We start from the raw sequence: 13,946 nt of genomic DNA on the forward strand, positions 1-13,946 counted from the left end.
CCCTGTTCTTTAAATAAAACAGGGTGCCCACTCACACCTGATTGTCATCCCATTGATTGAAAACACCTGACTCTAATTTCACCTTCAAATTAACTGCTAATCCTAGAGGTTCATATACTTTTGCCACTCACAGATATGTAATATTGGATCATTTTGCTCAATAAATAAAAGACCAAGTATAATATTTTTGTCTCATTTGTTGAACTGGGTTCTCTTTATCTCCTTTTAGGACTTGTGTGAAAATCTGATGATGTTTTAGGTCATATTTATGCAGAAATATAGAAAATTCTAAAGGGTTCACAAACTTTCAAGCACCACTGTAGCATGTTTGGTTCATGCCCTGAAATTGGGTCAATTCGGGGCTGAATCTCTCTCTCACTCCAATAGAAACGCACTAGACTTGGATTGGAACCAAACTTTTACAACCTTGATCAGTAGGTTTTGGACTGGTTGTCCAGTTGCTGCGTAACTGCCTAAATGAACCAGACTGAGGGGATAAAAACATACCAGAGTGCAATTCAAATGGACTAAATGCTGTTAATGTGAAAGTACCCTAATAAACCTTAGTTCATAACAGTTGAGAAAACGATCATGAGTCACTTTGATTACTGAAGAAAGTCTTATTTCTAGTTGGAAAACAGTTTTACCTGTCGAATTTTTTTTTCCCTTTTCCAGTTTAGTTTTTCTATTGTGACCTAAGACTTTGTTGCGATCCTGTACATACGGATTATAAATCTGTATAATTCTTGTGCCTCTAAAAATAATAATAATTTAAATATGTACAGTTCTCGCTCAAAAAAACAAGCTCATCATCCCAACCCTATATTTGCAGGTGATGCACATGTTTAAAGGCTGCAGGCGTGAGGACACAGCACCTCATATCTATGCTGTGGCTCAGTCGGCCTACCGGAACCTTCTGACCACACGGCAGGACCAGTCCATCGTTCTGCTTGGCAAAAGTGGCAGTGGGAAGACCACCAACTGCCAGCACCTGGTGCAGTACCTGCTGTCCATTGCTGGCAGCACTGGCAAGATCTTTTCTGGTAAGTAATGCTGAAAATGTTAATGAAAAAATAATGATCATAAATCATACATGGCAAGGCAGGGTGTAAAGATAGTATGAGAGTGAACTGGTTAAGGTATTGGAACAAACCAGGAGAAGAGGCAACTGTGCAATACACTACCGTTCAAAAGTTTGGGGTCACCCAGACAATTTTGTGTTTTCCATGAAAAGTCGCACTTTTATTTCCCACCATAAGTTGTAAAATGAATAGAAAATATAGTCAAGACATTTTTCTGGCCATTTTGAGCATTTAATCGACCCCACAAATGTGATGCTCCAGAAACTCAATCTGCTCAAAGGAAGGTCAGTTTTATAGCTTCTCTAAAGAGCTCAACTGTTTTCAGCTGTGCTAACATGATTGTACAAGGGTTTTCTAATCATCCATTAGCCTTCTGAGGCAATGAGCAAACACATTGTACCATTAGAACACTGGAGTGAGAGTTGCTGGAAATGGGCCTCTATACACCTATGGAGATATTGCACCAAAAACCACACATTTGCAGCTAGAATAGTCATTTACCACATTAGCAATGTATAGAGTGCATTTCTGATTAGTTTAAAGTGATCTTCATTGAAAAGAACAGTGCTTTTCTTTCAAAAATAAGGACATTTCAAAGCGACCCCAAACTTTTGAACGGTAGTGGACGTGCAGCGTAGTGTTAGGGCTGTGTGGCAGACGCTCTGAGAAAAGTGAGAGTTTGGCAGTAGAACAGGTTGGCATTTATTTGGTGGTGGAATGGTATTGAGGAAGTGAATGATTGATTGATTGATGGATGGAGGCTTTGCTAATGATGCCCACCAGACCAACTCTGATAATTAGCCTTGCGTATTATGCAGTCAGCACGATTATTGATTAACTGAAGATTACATTGTAGTTTTAAAGAGGCCAAGATGCTATCTGCATAGGTTCACTTCACTACTACTTCATCTGGAAACACCCCTTATGGGTCAATCAGGGTGTAAGATCAAGCTTGTGTGTGTGTGTGTGTTTTCCTTTATAGCAGAGAAATGGCAGGCAGTCTACACTATCCTGGAGGCATTTGGGAACTGCACTACCTCCATGAATTCAAATGCAAGCCGTTTCTCCCAGATTGTCTCTCTGGACTTTGACCAAGCCGGCCAGGTGGCCTCTGCCTCCATCCAGGTACTGTTTTGTTTCAAGTCTTATAAAAATGTACACACAGCTGTTCTGAATTTCAGTAGTACTCCAATTCTGCTCTTTAAAAAAAACCCAACCCAAAACCTGTTTTGGCATGGCTGTGTAGACGATGCTGCTGGAGAAACTGAGGGTGGCCAAGAGGCCGGAGGCTGAGTCCACTTATAATGTGTTTTATTACATGATGGCTGGGGCTGACAGCACTCTCAGGTAAGAGTGTTCATGTGTGTATTCACAACTTTACCCTCAGGCAAACCTTATAGCTACGGATAGTACTGTACTAATTCTGGCAGCTGCGAAAAGTGAACATTCCATTTCCAAAAGCTTTTCTATCAAACAGTTCACCATTTCGCAGAAACATTAGCAAAACATGAATTTTATCCTTGAGCAAAGTTCACCAGTGCATTTTTATTACTATTTTTTTCGTGGTCCGGTTTCCATCAAATCGTGCGCTCTGATTGGCTCGCGAGCGGTCCGGAATCCTACCCCGGTTATGGACCTTTGGCGACTCGGTCGTTCACAACAACAAAAAACATGGTCGCAATTTTTTGTCAACGTTTATTTTCACATTTCTCAGTATAATAGCATTAATTTTACAGCATGGATAGCGATAACGACAGTGTTCACAGCAAAAGCGAGTTTTACTACCCTGAGGAAGACGAAATAAAAGAAAACATTTCAGGAGAAAGCTAAAAACGAGCTTGTAGCAGGTTTGTTCTAAATGTAGTTTCCCTTTCGGGCGTTCTCAATTTCTGTTAGAATTTGGTAAAGAAAAAAATAACTATATTATTTACCAGCTTAGCTTTAGGTCGGTCCGTATCGTGAAATACCGTGACCGAGGCCTTGAAAATACTCTGGGCCTCGGTCAGTATTTTCAAGACCTTGGTCACGGTATTTCACGATACAGACCGACCTTAAAGGATATGGGACATGGATTTTTACCTGGGTATAATTATGTATAAAGGACATAAGAAATGCCATCTAAATCACTGCAGGGCGTCAAAAATGTGAAAATCATCACATTATTCAAGTTTTTTTATACATCAGCGTAAAACAAGGATTCGTTAATGAGCTAGGTGGTCACGTGACCCGTGACGCAACAAAAACTTTCCAAGGAGCCAGCGCTTGGGAATCTAATGTAAACAGGTTACCGAAATGGACACCATCGACAGTGATATTCCCGATGTTTCACAGAGATGTGAAGTTAGACCCTATCAATTCAAACCGATAGCTGGAAATTCACATGAACATGGATCTTGTCTTTACTCTGACGGGTCAGATGATTCTGAGAGTGAGAGTTCATTCAATCCCCATGAAACTGAAAGCGGTCGGCTGGATAACACTTCCTGGTAAGTTAAAAACAATTCTGCTCAAAGGCTAATGATCTGTTGAAAGAAGTATTATTTTTGTATCATACATTGAAAGTTCATCATAGATCTAGCTAAAGTCCGTTGCAAGCTAGTTTTTTTTTTTTTGCTGATATTTTTCGAGATTGTTTGAGATACAATGCTTCCAGAGTCCGAGATGAAAACATTCAAAATGGTGAAACGAGTCAGAATTATGATAATCAATAATTGATACACCCAAAATTATAATACTAATCCTTACCTCGGCTTTCAGACGCTTAGCGCAGAGGTCTTCAACAGGGGGGTCGCGAAATCGCACCGGATCACTCATATCAACAAAAATATTCCTGCCCTGTCCCCTGGCCTCCGTGCAGGGATGCAAACAGCGCGCCTTTTGGCGGATGCCGCCTTTTTCACGGCTGAATCGCGCAGATCCGATTTTAAAAAAAAAATAGCGATATTAATTCATGAAACATGAAGTATAAGGATGAGAAAAAAACAGTTTAAATCGGGAAGCTGCGCACATTTGTGCAGCCTGGCGCAAATGTGCGCAGCTTCCCGATTTAAACTGTTTTTTTTTTCTCATCCTTATACTTACTGTTTCATGAATTAATATCGCTCAGTACCTGAGTATTAATGTTGAAAGAATCCTCAGTGAAATGGTCCGAACACAGTTTGTGGGAAACAGCAGGTGCAAAGTTTTTTCAACAGGTGTTCTATAAAGTTATCCTACCTCTTGGATTTGTCCTACCAAGCCTGCTGCGCATGTGCGAAGCCTACTGCGCATGCGCAGGTGAGCCCACACTTTCCTCAGCTTCGGGTCCTTGGGGAATGCAAAAAAACTTACTCCAGGGCATTTCCCATTGGAATTATTGCAACCATAAGCAGCACAGTACACCATGATGTCCAATGTATGATGTTCAATGTACTTTAAAGACTATAAAAACAATTTTCTTGTCATCCACTTCTCCATTCATCTACCCGCTTGTGCTGTGCCCGAAAGTTTTTGTGACGTATGATCACGTGACAGCGGCTCTTCCAGTTGCAAAAAATGCATATCGGAAGTCGAGCAGAAATGCCATATAATCATCACGAATATAACGATTTTGCTGAATTTAATAGATGATTTTGTATTTGTTGATGCAATTAATTCATATTTTTAATGGAAAGAAACTGATATAACGTGCTTTTATGTTTCATGTATATCCTTTAAGCTGGTAAATAATATATATTTATTTTTTCTTCCCCCTCCACAGGACCGAGCTTCATTTCAACCACTTTGCTGAGAAAAACACCTTTGGAATTATGCCTCATTCAAAGGTAGAGCCCTTGCACAAACTTGCAAAGTACACATCATACTGATCTGAAGATGCTTTAGCACAGGCTAAATGAACTTTACGATGTGGACTTCCTGCTTAAAGATACCTCATTTAACTTCAAGTTAGTTACTAGGTTCAGGACATTTGTTCAAGTATTAATAAAGGTGTGTGTGTGTGTGTAGTCTGAAGACAAGCAGAAGGCAGCACAGCAGTTCACTAAGCTGCAGGCAGCTATGAAGGTGCTCGGTATCTCTGCTGATGAGCAGAAAGCTCTTTGGCTCATACTGGGGGCCATCTACCACCTGGGAGCTGCCGGGGCCACGAAAGGTAGGTGTATGTGTGAGAACCTGAGATACAGATCTCATTGTGTATCCATATTCAGTTCAAATACTTCTGTGCCTCTCCAGACATATGCCCCTTTTCCACCAAAGCAGTTCCAGGGCTGGTTCGGGGCCAGTGCTTAGTTTGGAACCGGGTTTTCTGTTTCCACTGACAAAGAACTGGCTCTGGGGCCAGAAAAACCGGTTCCAGGCTAGCACCAACTCTCTGCTGGGCCAGAGGAAAGAACCGCTTACGTCAGCGGGGGGGGCGGAGTTGTTAAGACCAACAACAATAACAAGACCGCGAAAGATCGCCATTTTTAAGCGACGAGAAGCAGCAGCTGTACAAACGCGAAGTCATCCATTATTATTATTGTTGCTGCTGCTGCTGCTTCTTCCGTGTTGTTTTTGCTTCGATATTCGTGCCAAGGTTTATGCAAACGCAGCGACGTAACTGACATATACAGCGACGTAATGACGTGGCTTCCCTTAGCACCGCGAGCTATGGAAAAGCAAACTGGTTCTCAGCTGGCTCGCAAGTTGAACGAGTTGTGAACCAGCACCGGCACTGGCCCCGAACCAGCCCTGGAACTGATTTGGTGGAAAAGGGGTAATATTGTCCACCTAACCCACACACTGGTTTTGCCCTGTAATGACTGACTGTACCAGTACCAGTACACCATACTCAAAGCCAATCAATACATAGAACACACACACACAGCACAGTGAGAGCTGTAGTGTAGCTATTTTTGTGCGAGCATCAGATCCCAAGACCCTAAAACCTGGTTTAATAAGACCGAAGGTTTTAGAAGAAGCAGATGCAGTCTGAGTTCATTAAGACATAAGGTTCAGAAAGGAGCGTACTGTATAGAGGAGATGTTCTCTGATGCATAAGACTGTGTCGGCATGTGTGAGATATGTTAGTGTGCTGTTTTTCTAACCCTGATGGAGTTAAATTGCTCTGTGTGTAGTAGCTTCCTTGCCACAAGGCCAGGATGGACGCACTAATAACAGTCCTCAGATTGCTCGGTCTCTACATGTGGCCGGGCTGTTTGTTTTACTATATTGCATCCGACACATCTGTCTGTATTGTTGCTGCGCTCTGTGTGACACTCTGCTCACTCTCTCTCACACACACACACACACACACACACACACACACACACACACACACACACACACAAGGGACGGGCTGGTCGCGGGCTTCAGTCTGATTGATGTGTCAGTATCCAATCATTTTGAGGTGGTACCTCGATATGATTGGATGGCGTTTTTCCTTTATTTTACACTGTAGACTGGATTAAAATATTTCGTTTTTTGGGTCAAACCTTCTATTGTACTGCTTGCAACATGGGTGTGCATTTCATCCATTGATGGTATGGCTGATGGCTTTCAAAACATCTCTGAATGGGGCAACAGGTATATTACATAAAAATGGATAACGGTAATGGTGAAAATGATAAGTTGGCCTTATAAGTGCCAACAGATATTCAAGGTATAAGTAGATGAAATGAACATAAAAGGGGTCTTATTTTCAACTAAAGTGTACTGCAGATGTAGGGAGTTGAAACATTTTCTGAATGAGCTCGTTGGCCCCTTTAAATAAACGGGTATCTATTCATACAGTGAGATCGCCAAAGTTTAATAAACTGAAAATGCAATAACTGTAATTTTGAAGTAGATGATGTATAGGACATGTGTCACTTGTGTTTTGTGACTTACTGTAAAAATGATATAAAGGGTTCAAAATCGTATAGTTACAAATATAATAGTAACTTCATATGATAATATTAACCACTGGTTATTTCAGAGAGGAAAAAAATGGGGACACTATTGCTTCCATTCGGGACAATACAAACTGAATTCGGATCACTGGGGGACACAAAGAAAAAAAGTTAATTTCGAGCCCTGGATCCTGAAAATAGCGAGTCGTCATTCCGAATGTTATCAGTGGAGAAGCAGCGATTGAACCCAGTTTTCGACCACCAAAAAAACCCTACAGTAACCTTTAGACTCTACGGTATGTACGCCTTTCTCTGCTTGGTGTTAAGGTGTTCTAGACCAACGGGGCTGTGTTAAAAACACAGCTATAAAACATGCTGACGTCGTGAGATGATGAGTAAAGCCTGTAGCATAGGGCAGGTTAAAAACGAGAGGGTTTTTTTGTGGAAGTGTGTGCGTGTGTATGTATACAGTGTCCTCCATGATTGCCACCCTGTAAAGATTAGTAAAAAGGGTTTAAAGTGGCACATGTATTTTGTTGAAAATAATTATTTCTCGATGAGGGATTTGTTTTTCTCTGAATAAATTAATTTCAATTAAAGGTTTGATTTCTCTCACTTTTTCAGTGAGAGACGAAGCTAGTTCATCAAAAGGTGATTTTTTTTTTCCTTTTTCTTACCCTTTTTACTTATTCTTACAAGGGGTGCCAATAATCATGGAAAGCACTCTGTGTGTGTGTGTGTGTGTGTGTGTGTGTGTGTGTGTGTGTGTAGAGCATTGTGTCCTTATTTAGAAACACCAGGGCAGGGGAATATGATATAACATCAATATTGTGGTCAATTGTGCCACAGTACATGATGTGTCATAAAGTATCTCAGTTTTTATTTTACAACAGTTTTTTAAATTAAGTTGCAAACTTTGATTGAAAGCAGTTGGTTCGATGTTAGTTTTATGAAGTCCAAATTTTTCCAGATTTTTCCCACTTTTTCTATATTTAATTAATTTTTGCAGACATCAAAGGACATACGCAGAACCTTTATTTTTAAATAAATTTCTGAGTGGATAGTATCTCCATCCTTGACTCTTGTATGCTGCATAAATGGGAATAAAAAATATATATATTTTTGAGAGTTAAAATCAACTGCAAAGTTGGTATTCGAGCTGCCCCGCTGAGCCAGCCAGCCCTGAGTGCGTGACGTCACAGCGGTAACCGGTTTTAAGGCCGAGGCCTTTTACAGCTATAGACCAAAGTCATATAAATAAACATTTATGGTGAAAGTAAGAAATCCCGTTACCGACTTGCTCAACTAAGACTGATTTGTCTTCATTGATTGTGGGTTGACTCTCATTAAAACAGGATGGGTGTTATAACTTATGCAACACACATGTACATGCATGCATTTTCACTGATAAAACGTAAAAGGCTCATTAAATAATCAGATGAACTGAGACAATCACATTCTGAAGCAAATTGAATAATCTTATACCGCTAACTTAAACACGCAATGCGAGTTACATGGATTAATCTAAATGCAGGGAAATAACAAGTGTTGTTTTGTATCCAAATGAGTCTCGGAGCTTACCCGTCTGCGTTCTCGCTTCTTGAAGGCCGATCTTGTGGCCGATTGTTTTGAAACAATCTGACTTTCAGTTGTTCATTCAGTTCTCCGTTCATTCGCTTCTTCCACGTAAGGGCAAGATATTGCTGCTGAGGCGAGCATATCCAGCGGAGAAATCAGACGGCTGCTCCACTCATTCTCCATTTTCTCCATACTGAGTACTCCGCCATTACTGCTCGGCTCAGGCAATTACTAAAACCCGGGATGGGACGTCACTGCTTTTAGCAACAACCGCGGGGAGGTCACTGCCCGAGTGATATGTCCCGTTCCGTCCTGGGTTTTAGCAACAACCCTCAGCTCACACTCCAGGAGGACTGGTGCAACTGAACTTACTTTCCCTTTCCCTGTATGTCGAGCTATACATGCTCGACATACAGCACAGATGAAATATCAGTCCTCTCTGACCCACGGTGCAAACAGGCAATGCAATAAATAAAAATAGAATAATTGGAACAAAAAACAGTATAAACACTCTAGATAGGAACTAGACATAGACTAAACACTCAGACAAACAATATAAACAGTATAAACACTAGATGAGAACAAGACACAGACTAAACACTCAAACAGACGGTATAAACACTCTAGATATGATCTAGATGTAGACTAAACACTCATATATACATACATACATACCGTATATATACACACACACTGGTTCAAATAAACAAACAATCAGGGGCACTTGAGGGCACTATAGTTTTCTTTTAATTGTTGGTACTGCGCCCTCTTTCAATACGGGCTTATAGCCAACGCTCCTCAACAGATCAGAGGTGTCGTACGAGTCTTCAGTAAAATGTGCAGAGCAGAGGAGCGACCACTTCGTAGGCGCCCAATGTGCCCGTGAACTTCTCGCAAAACGCGTCCAAATCTGTGCAGTTTGAACATTCTTGGGCCATGAATGCAACGTAAATCCACCTTCTGTCATGTTGCTGCACCCGCCAGCAACATGTCTACGTGGCATGGCGATAAATTAGCTCAAAATGGAGGATCGGAGTTGCAGTCAGCTCTGTGTTTTAGTATAGCGCAAATGGCGATGAGACCGATAGCCTTCCTGCTGTGATGTTTCGGACGTCAAGGTCGTTCACTCAGACCGCTACCTATATAAATCACTTTAATCATAAAATTACTATATTAGATTTATTGTTCACGCTTCAAACTATTCCTGTGCCATTTCTTGAGGTCTCAAGGCATTTATAAACGAAAGTGAGGCCATGGTTCTGCGTATCTCCTTTAAGTTAACGTATCAGCTCAGTTTTCATAGTTTATTTAAGGAACATGACTGCTGGCAGCTTAACAAACCTGTATATATCACGATACATGTTGTGTATTGTCATATTGCCCATCTTCACTTAACAGTATATACAAGTAATACATTCTTGGGACATAATTGTAATAGGCGGCACGGTGGTGTAGTGGTTAGCACTGTCGCCTCACAGCAAGAAGGTCCTGGGTTCGAGCCCCGGGGCCGGCGAGGGCCTTTCTGTGTGGAGTTTGCATGTTCTCCCCGTGTCCGCGTGGGTTTCCTCCGGGTGCTCCGGTTTCCCCCACAGTCCAAAGACATGCAGGTTAGGTTAACTGGTGACTCTAAATTGAGCGTAGGTGTGAATGTGAGTGTGAATGGTTGTCTGTGTCTATGTGTCAGCCCTGTGATGACCTGGCGACTTGTCCAGGGTGTACCCCGCCTTTCACCCGTAGTCAGCTGGGATAGGCTCCAGCTTGCCTGCGACCCTGTAGAAGGATAAAGCGGCTAGAGATAATGAGATGAGATGAGATAATTGTAATAGTTCTAATATTACAGTACATTGAGCAACTGCAAGGAACATGGGCTTACTTTAAAAGATAAATTTGTGAAAACACACCTGGATTTCAAAACAAACAAACAAAAAAAACCCACACTCAGATCCAGATATGTTCATGTTTTCTGAAAGTTGTAATTTATTCCTCCATCGTGGAGCCGGACTTACAGTGTGTATCCTTGTAAGCTGCTTTGTACGATCTCTGTTGTGAAATTACCGTGAGTTGGCCTAGAGGTTAGCGTGTTTGCTTCTTGACTAGGAGATCGTGAGTTCTACTCACGGTCGGGTCATACCAAAGACCAGCATAAAAATGGTACCTACTGCCATCTGGTGAGGCACACCACAATACAGATGTGAGTAGGGAGTCAAACTCTCATGGTTACCAGAGGACCAGCCCCCCCCACTCCAACCCAAGCTATGTAATAGGCAAGAGGCCGAGGGTTATATAAACAGAAATCGGTGCTGCCCAGTGCACCTTAAAGGTGTGGTTAGTACTGGGACAGGACGCTGCCTGGGAAGACCAGGTCCTGGTATGGGAGGGACTTTTTTCAATTGTTAAATTGTATCAGAAACTAGAAGTACAGTCATATGTGGCTTTGTACGTCTCAACAGCCACATTAATAGCTCTGGAATATTGCGTCAGGACATGTGCTTTGATGAATGCTGAACACCGAGTATTTTCGCATCACAAAGACAAACAAACAAAACCGAGAACCACCATTGGAGGGCAGTGTTACCCTTCCTTAAAGAGTCATTCTAACCCAGGGCTGTTCAACTCGGCCACATCAGCATATCTGTGAGTCCTTGAAGGGCCATAATTTAAGGCTTTTATTTATTTATAAACACGTATCAATTAACATCAGTAACTTCGGCTCTAAAATTAGAATATGGTACTTTAGAGAGAACAGTGAACAAAACTTGAGTGTGTCTGATTTAAGAAGAACTCGCACAGGATTATGCCCCATCGACATCTGCAGATGTGTCCTTGGTCTCTCCTCCCCTTGAGACTTGTCTTCATGCTCCATCAACTTTTCTCTCCTTTTTTTTTTTTTTAAACACATTTTTAGAGCTCTACACCGGGCGATACGTTTTGGGATTTGGAGTCAATCAGAGGAACGCACTACAGGCCAACGCTCGGCTCTTTTTGAAATCTTTTTTTGGATGCAGGTCTGACTTGCATCAGCGCAGCAGAAAGGCATCCAATTAAACGAGCGTTTTAGCTTGGGGTCTGGTGTACGTTCTAGATTGTATGAGAATGTTGATGAGTAGGTACCACAGGCCATTTTAATATTCGATTCTGCAAGTTCACACGGGCGAATGAAATGAGGCAGCAGGCAGTGTTTGGTGTGCAAGCCCTGAACGTAACCTTTCAGACAGAACAGGTGCAAAACACACACACACACACACACACAAACATTTTGCACTGAGTGTCTGTGGCTGCTAATAAGGTTCCACAGGCTTATCGGCTTTGGTGGAAATCTCAGCGATAAAGCACCAATTATGTCTCTTTTTAAAAGTTCTCTAGAAAAACCAGTCGTGAATTTTGATCAACAAAATATGAAATTATAAGTACTTATTTCCTTTAATGTATTTACTTCAAATGAAGGTTAGAGTTCCCACTTGTGTTCACTGTGAGATTAAGCTGATTCACTTTTTATGACCCTTTTACCCATCTTTACAAAGAGTGCCAATAGTTCTGGAGCTGGCGATGCTTTTAGTTTAAACTTTATTAAACGCAGAATCCAAAAAAGATAGACCTTATTTACATTGGAGCTGTGTTTAGTTAAAAGAATTATGTACAAGGATATAAAAATCTCGGGGGCGTCGTGGCTCAGGTGGCTAAGGCGCCATACCATAAATCCGGGGACCCGGGTTCGATTCCGACCCGAGGTCATTTCCCGATCCCTCCCCGTCTCTCTCTCCCGCTCATTTCCTGTCCTGTCTCTACACTGTCCTATCCAATAAAGGTGAAAAAAAATCTTTAAAAAAAAAAAAAAAGGATATAAAAATCTCATCTCATTATCTGTAGCCGCTTTATCCTGTCCTACAGGGTCGCAGGCAAGCTGGAGCCTATCCCAGCTGACTACGGGCGAAAGGCGGGGTACACCCTGGACAAGTCGCCAGGTCATCACAGGGCTGACACATAGACACAGACAACCATTCACACTCACATTCACACCTACGGTCAATTTAGAGTCACCAGTTAACCTAACCTGCATGTCTTTGGACTGTGGGGGAAACCGGAGCACCCGGAGGAAACCCACGCGGACACAGGGAGAACATGCAAACTCCGCACAGAAAGGCCCTCGCCGGCCCCGGGGCTCGAACCCGGACCTTCTTGCTGTGAGGCGACAGCGCTAACCACTACACCACCGTGCCGCCCGCGGATATAAAAATATAGATTATAAATATATTCAAATGAAAATGAGCAAATATGAATAATAATGAAACAAAAATAAGAAACTACGTTAAACAATTCTGCATAGCATCAGATGAAATGATATCGAAAGTCAGATTAGTGCCAATACTTAAATATGTACAAAATATGCAGGCTAATAATTAACTTTAGACCAGTAATTATTAGTAAAAGCCCTTACAGAAAAAGATTTCTTGATACTGTCTTTAAGACTGTTAAACGATTTGGCAGCAGAAAAGGAAAAAGAACGAAGGCCAGACTTGGAAGAAACTTTTGACATACGTACCCGTATATGAATATTATTTCTAGATCTAGTGTTTATAATTATGTACTTCTGAATTCAAGCAAAAAAATATTAGACAAATATGACGGACAAAAGCCATTTAAGCATTTAAATACACTTCTGAAAATTCCACCTGGCGGTTAAACTAACCCAACCAAGACTTCTAAATAACGTTTCAGTACGTTCATCTCTGACTGACTTTCTTAAAGTGCCATTCCACCATTGGATGTATTTTTTTGGCATAAAATACAATATATTTTATGACAACATGACTAGACAGAGAAATCTTTTAGCTTCAAAATGATATATCAAACATAATTTTTTGACAACGACAAGTATATTAATTTTGCGACCAAAGTCACCTACCCTTTTAATTTCCGCGCGTGATGTCATCGGCAGGTTCCCCTTCTTGTGTACCACGTCACGTGTGACGTGGCACAGATGATCAGCAATGGCGGATAGAACGCGATTGTCAGCTTCGGAAAAGAAGCGAAGGAAAATAGCAAGTGATGCCCAAAGGAGACGGTCGATGGTGAATATCGGCACAGCAATCGACAAGTGGAAATCGCGTTCTATCCGCCATTGCTGATAATCTGTGCCACGTCACACGTGACGTGGTACACAAGAAGGGGAACCTGCCGATGGCATCACGTTTCACTACCGCGCAGAAATTAAAAGGGTAGGTGACTTTGGTCGCAAAATTAATATACTTGTCGTTGTCAAAAAATGTTTGATATATCATTTTGAAGCTAAAAGATTTCTCTGTCTAGTCATGTTGTCATAAAATATATTGTATTTTATGCCAAAAAAATACATCCAATGGTGGAATGGCACTTTAAGGTAATACGAAATCTTTATCTCTATTGTTTTGGCCCTCAGGGTCTGTTTTAAAACCTGATCATT

At 41.5% G+C, this 13,946-nt stretch overlaps 1 protein-coding gene across 5 annotated transcripts in view; it reads left to right on the forward strand.

The window, feature by feature from the left end:
• The window catches only part of myo18ab (myosin XVIIIA b), a 257,442-nt gene that overhangs the window by 142,973 nt on the left and 100,523 nt on the right, over positions 1-13,946 (forward strand). For all 5 annotated transcript variants that reach the window (XM_060943952.1, XM_060943953.1, XM_060943949.1 and 2 more), the window contains 5 exons: positions 833-1,043; positions 2,065-2,207; positions 2,329-2,429; positions 4,822-4,885; positions 5,067-5,211. In XM_060943952.1, the coding sequence (XP_060799935.1) occupies positions 833-1,043; positions 2,065-2,207; positions 2,329-2,429; positions 4,822-4,885; positions 5,067-5,211 (664 nt within the window). The remainder of the gene's footprint in view (positions 1-832; positions 1,044-2,064; positions 2,208-2,328; positions 2,430-4,821; positions 4,886-5,066; positions 5,212-13,946) is intronic.

The sequence above is a fragment of the Neoarius graeffei genome, chromosome 17 (genome assembly GCF_027579695.1).
Source record: "Neoarius graeffei isolate fNeoGra1 chromosome 17, fNeoGra1.pri, whole genome shotgun sequence".
Taxonomy (NCBI): domain Eukaryota; kingdom Metazoa; phylum Chordata; class Actinopteri; order Siluriformes; family Ariidae; genus Neoarius; species Neoarius graeffei.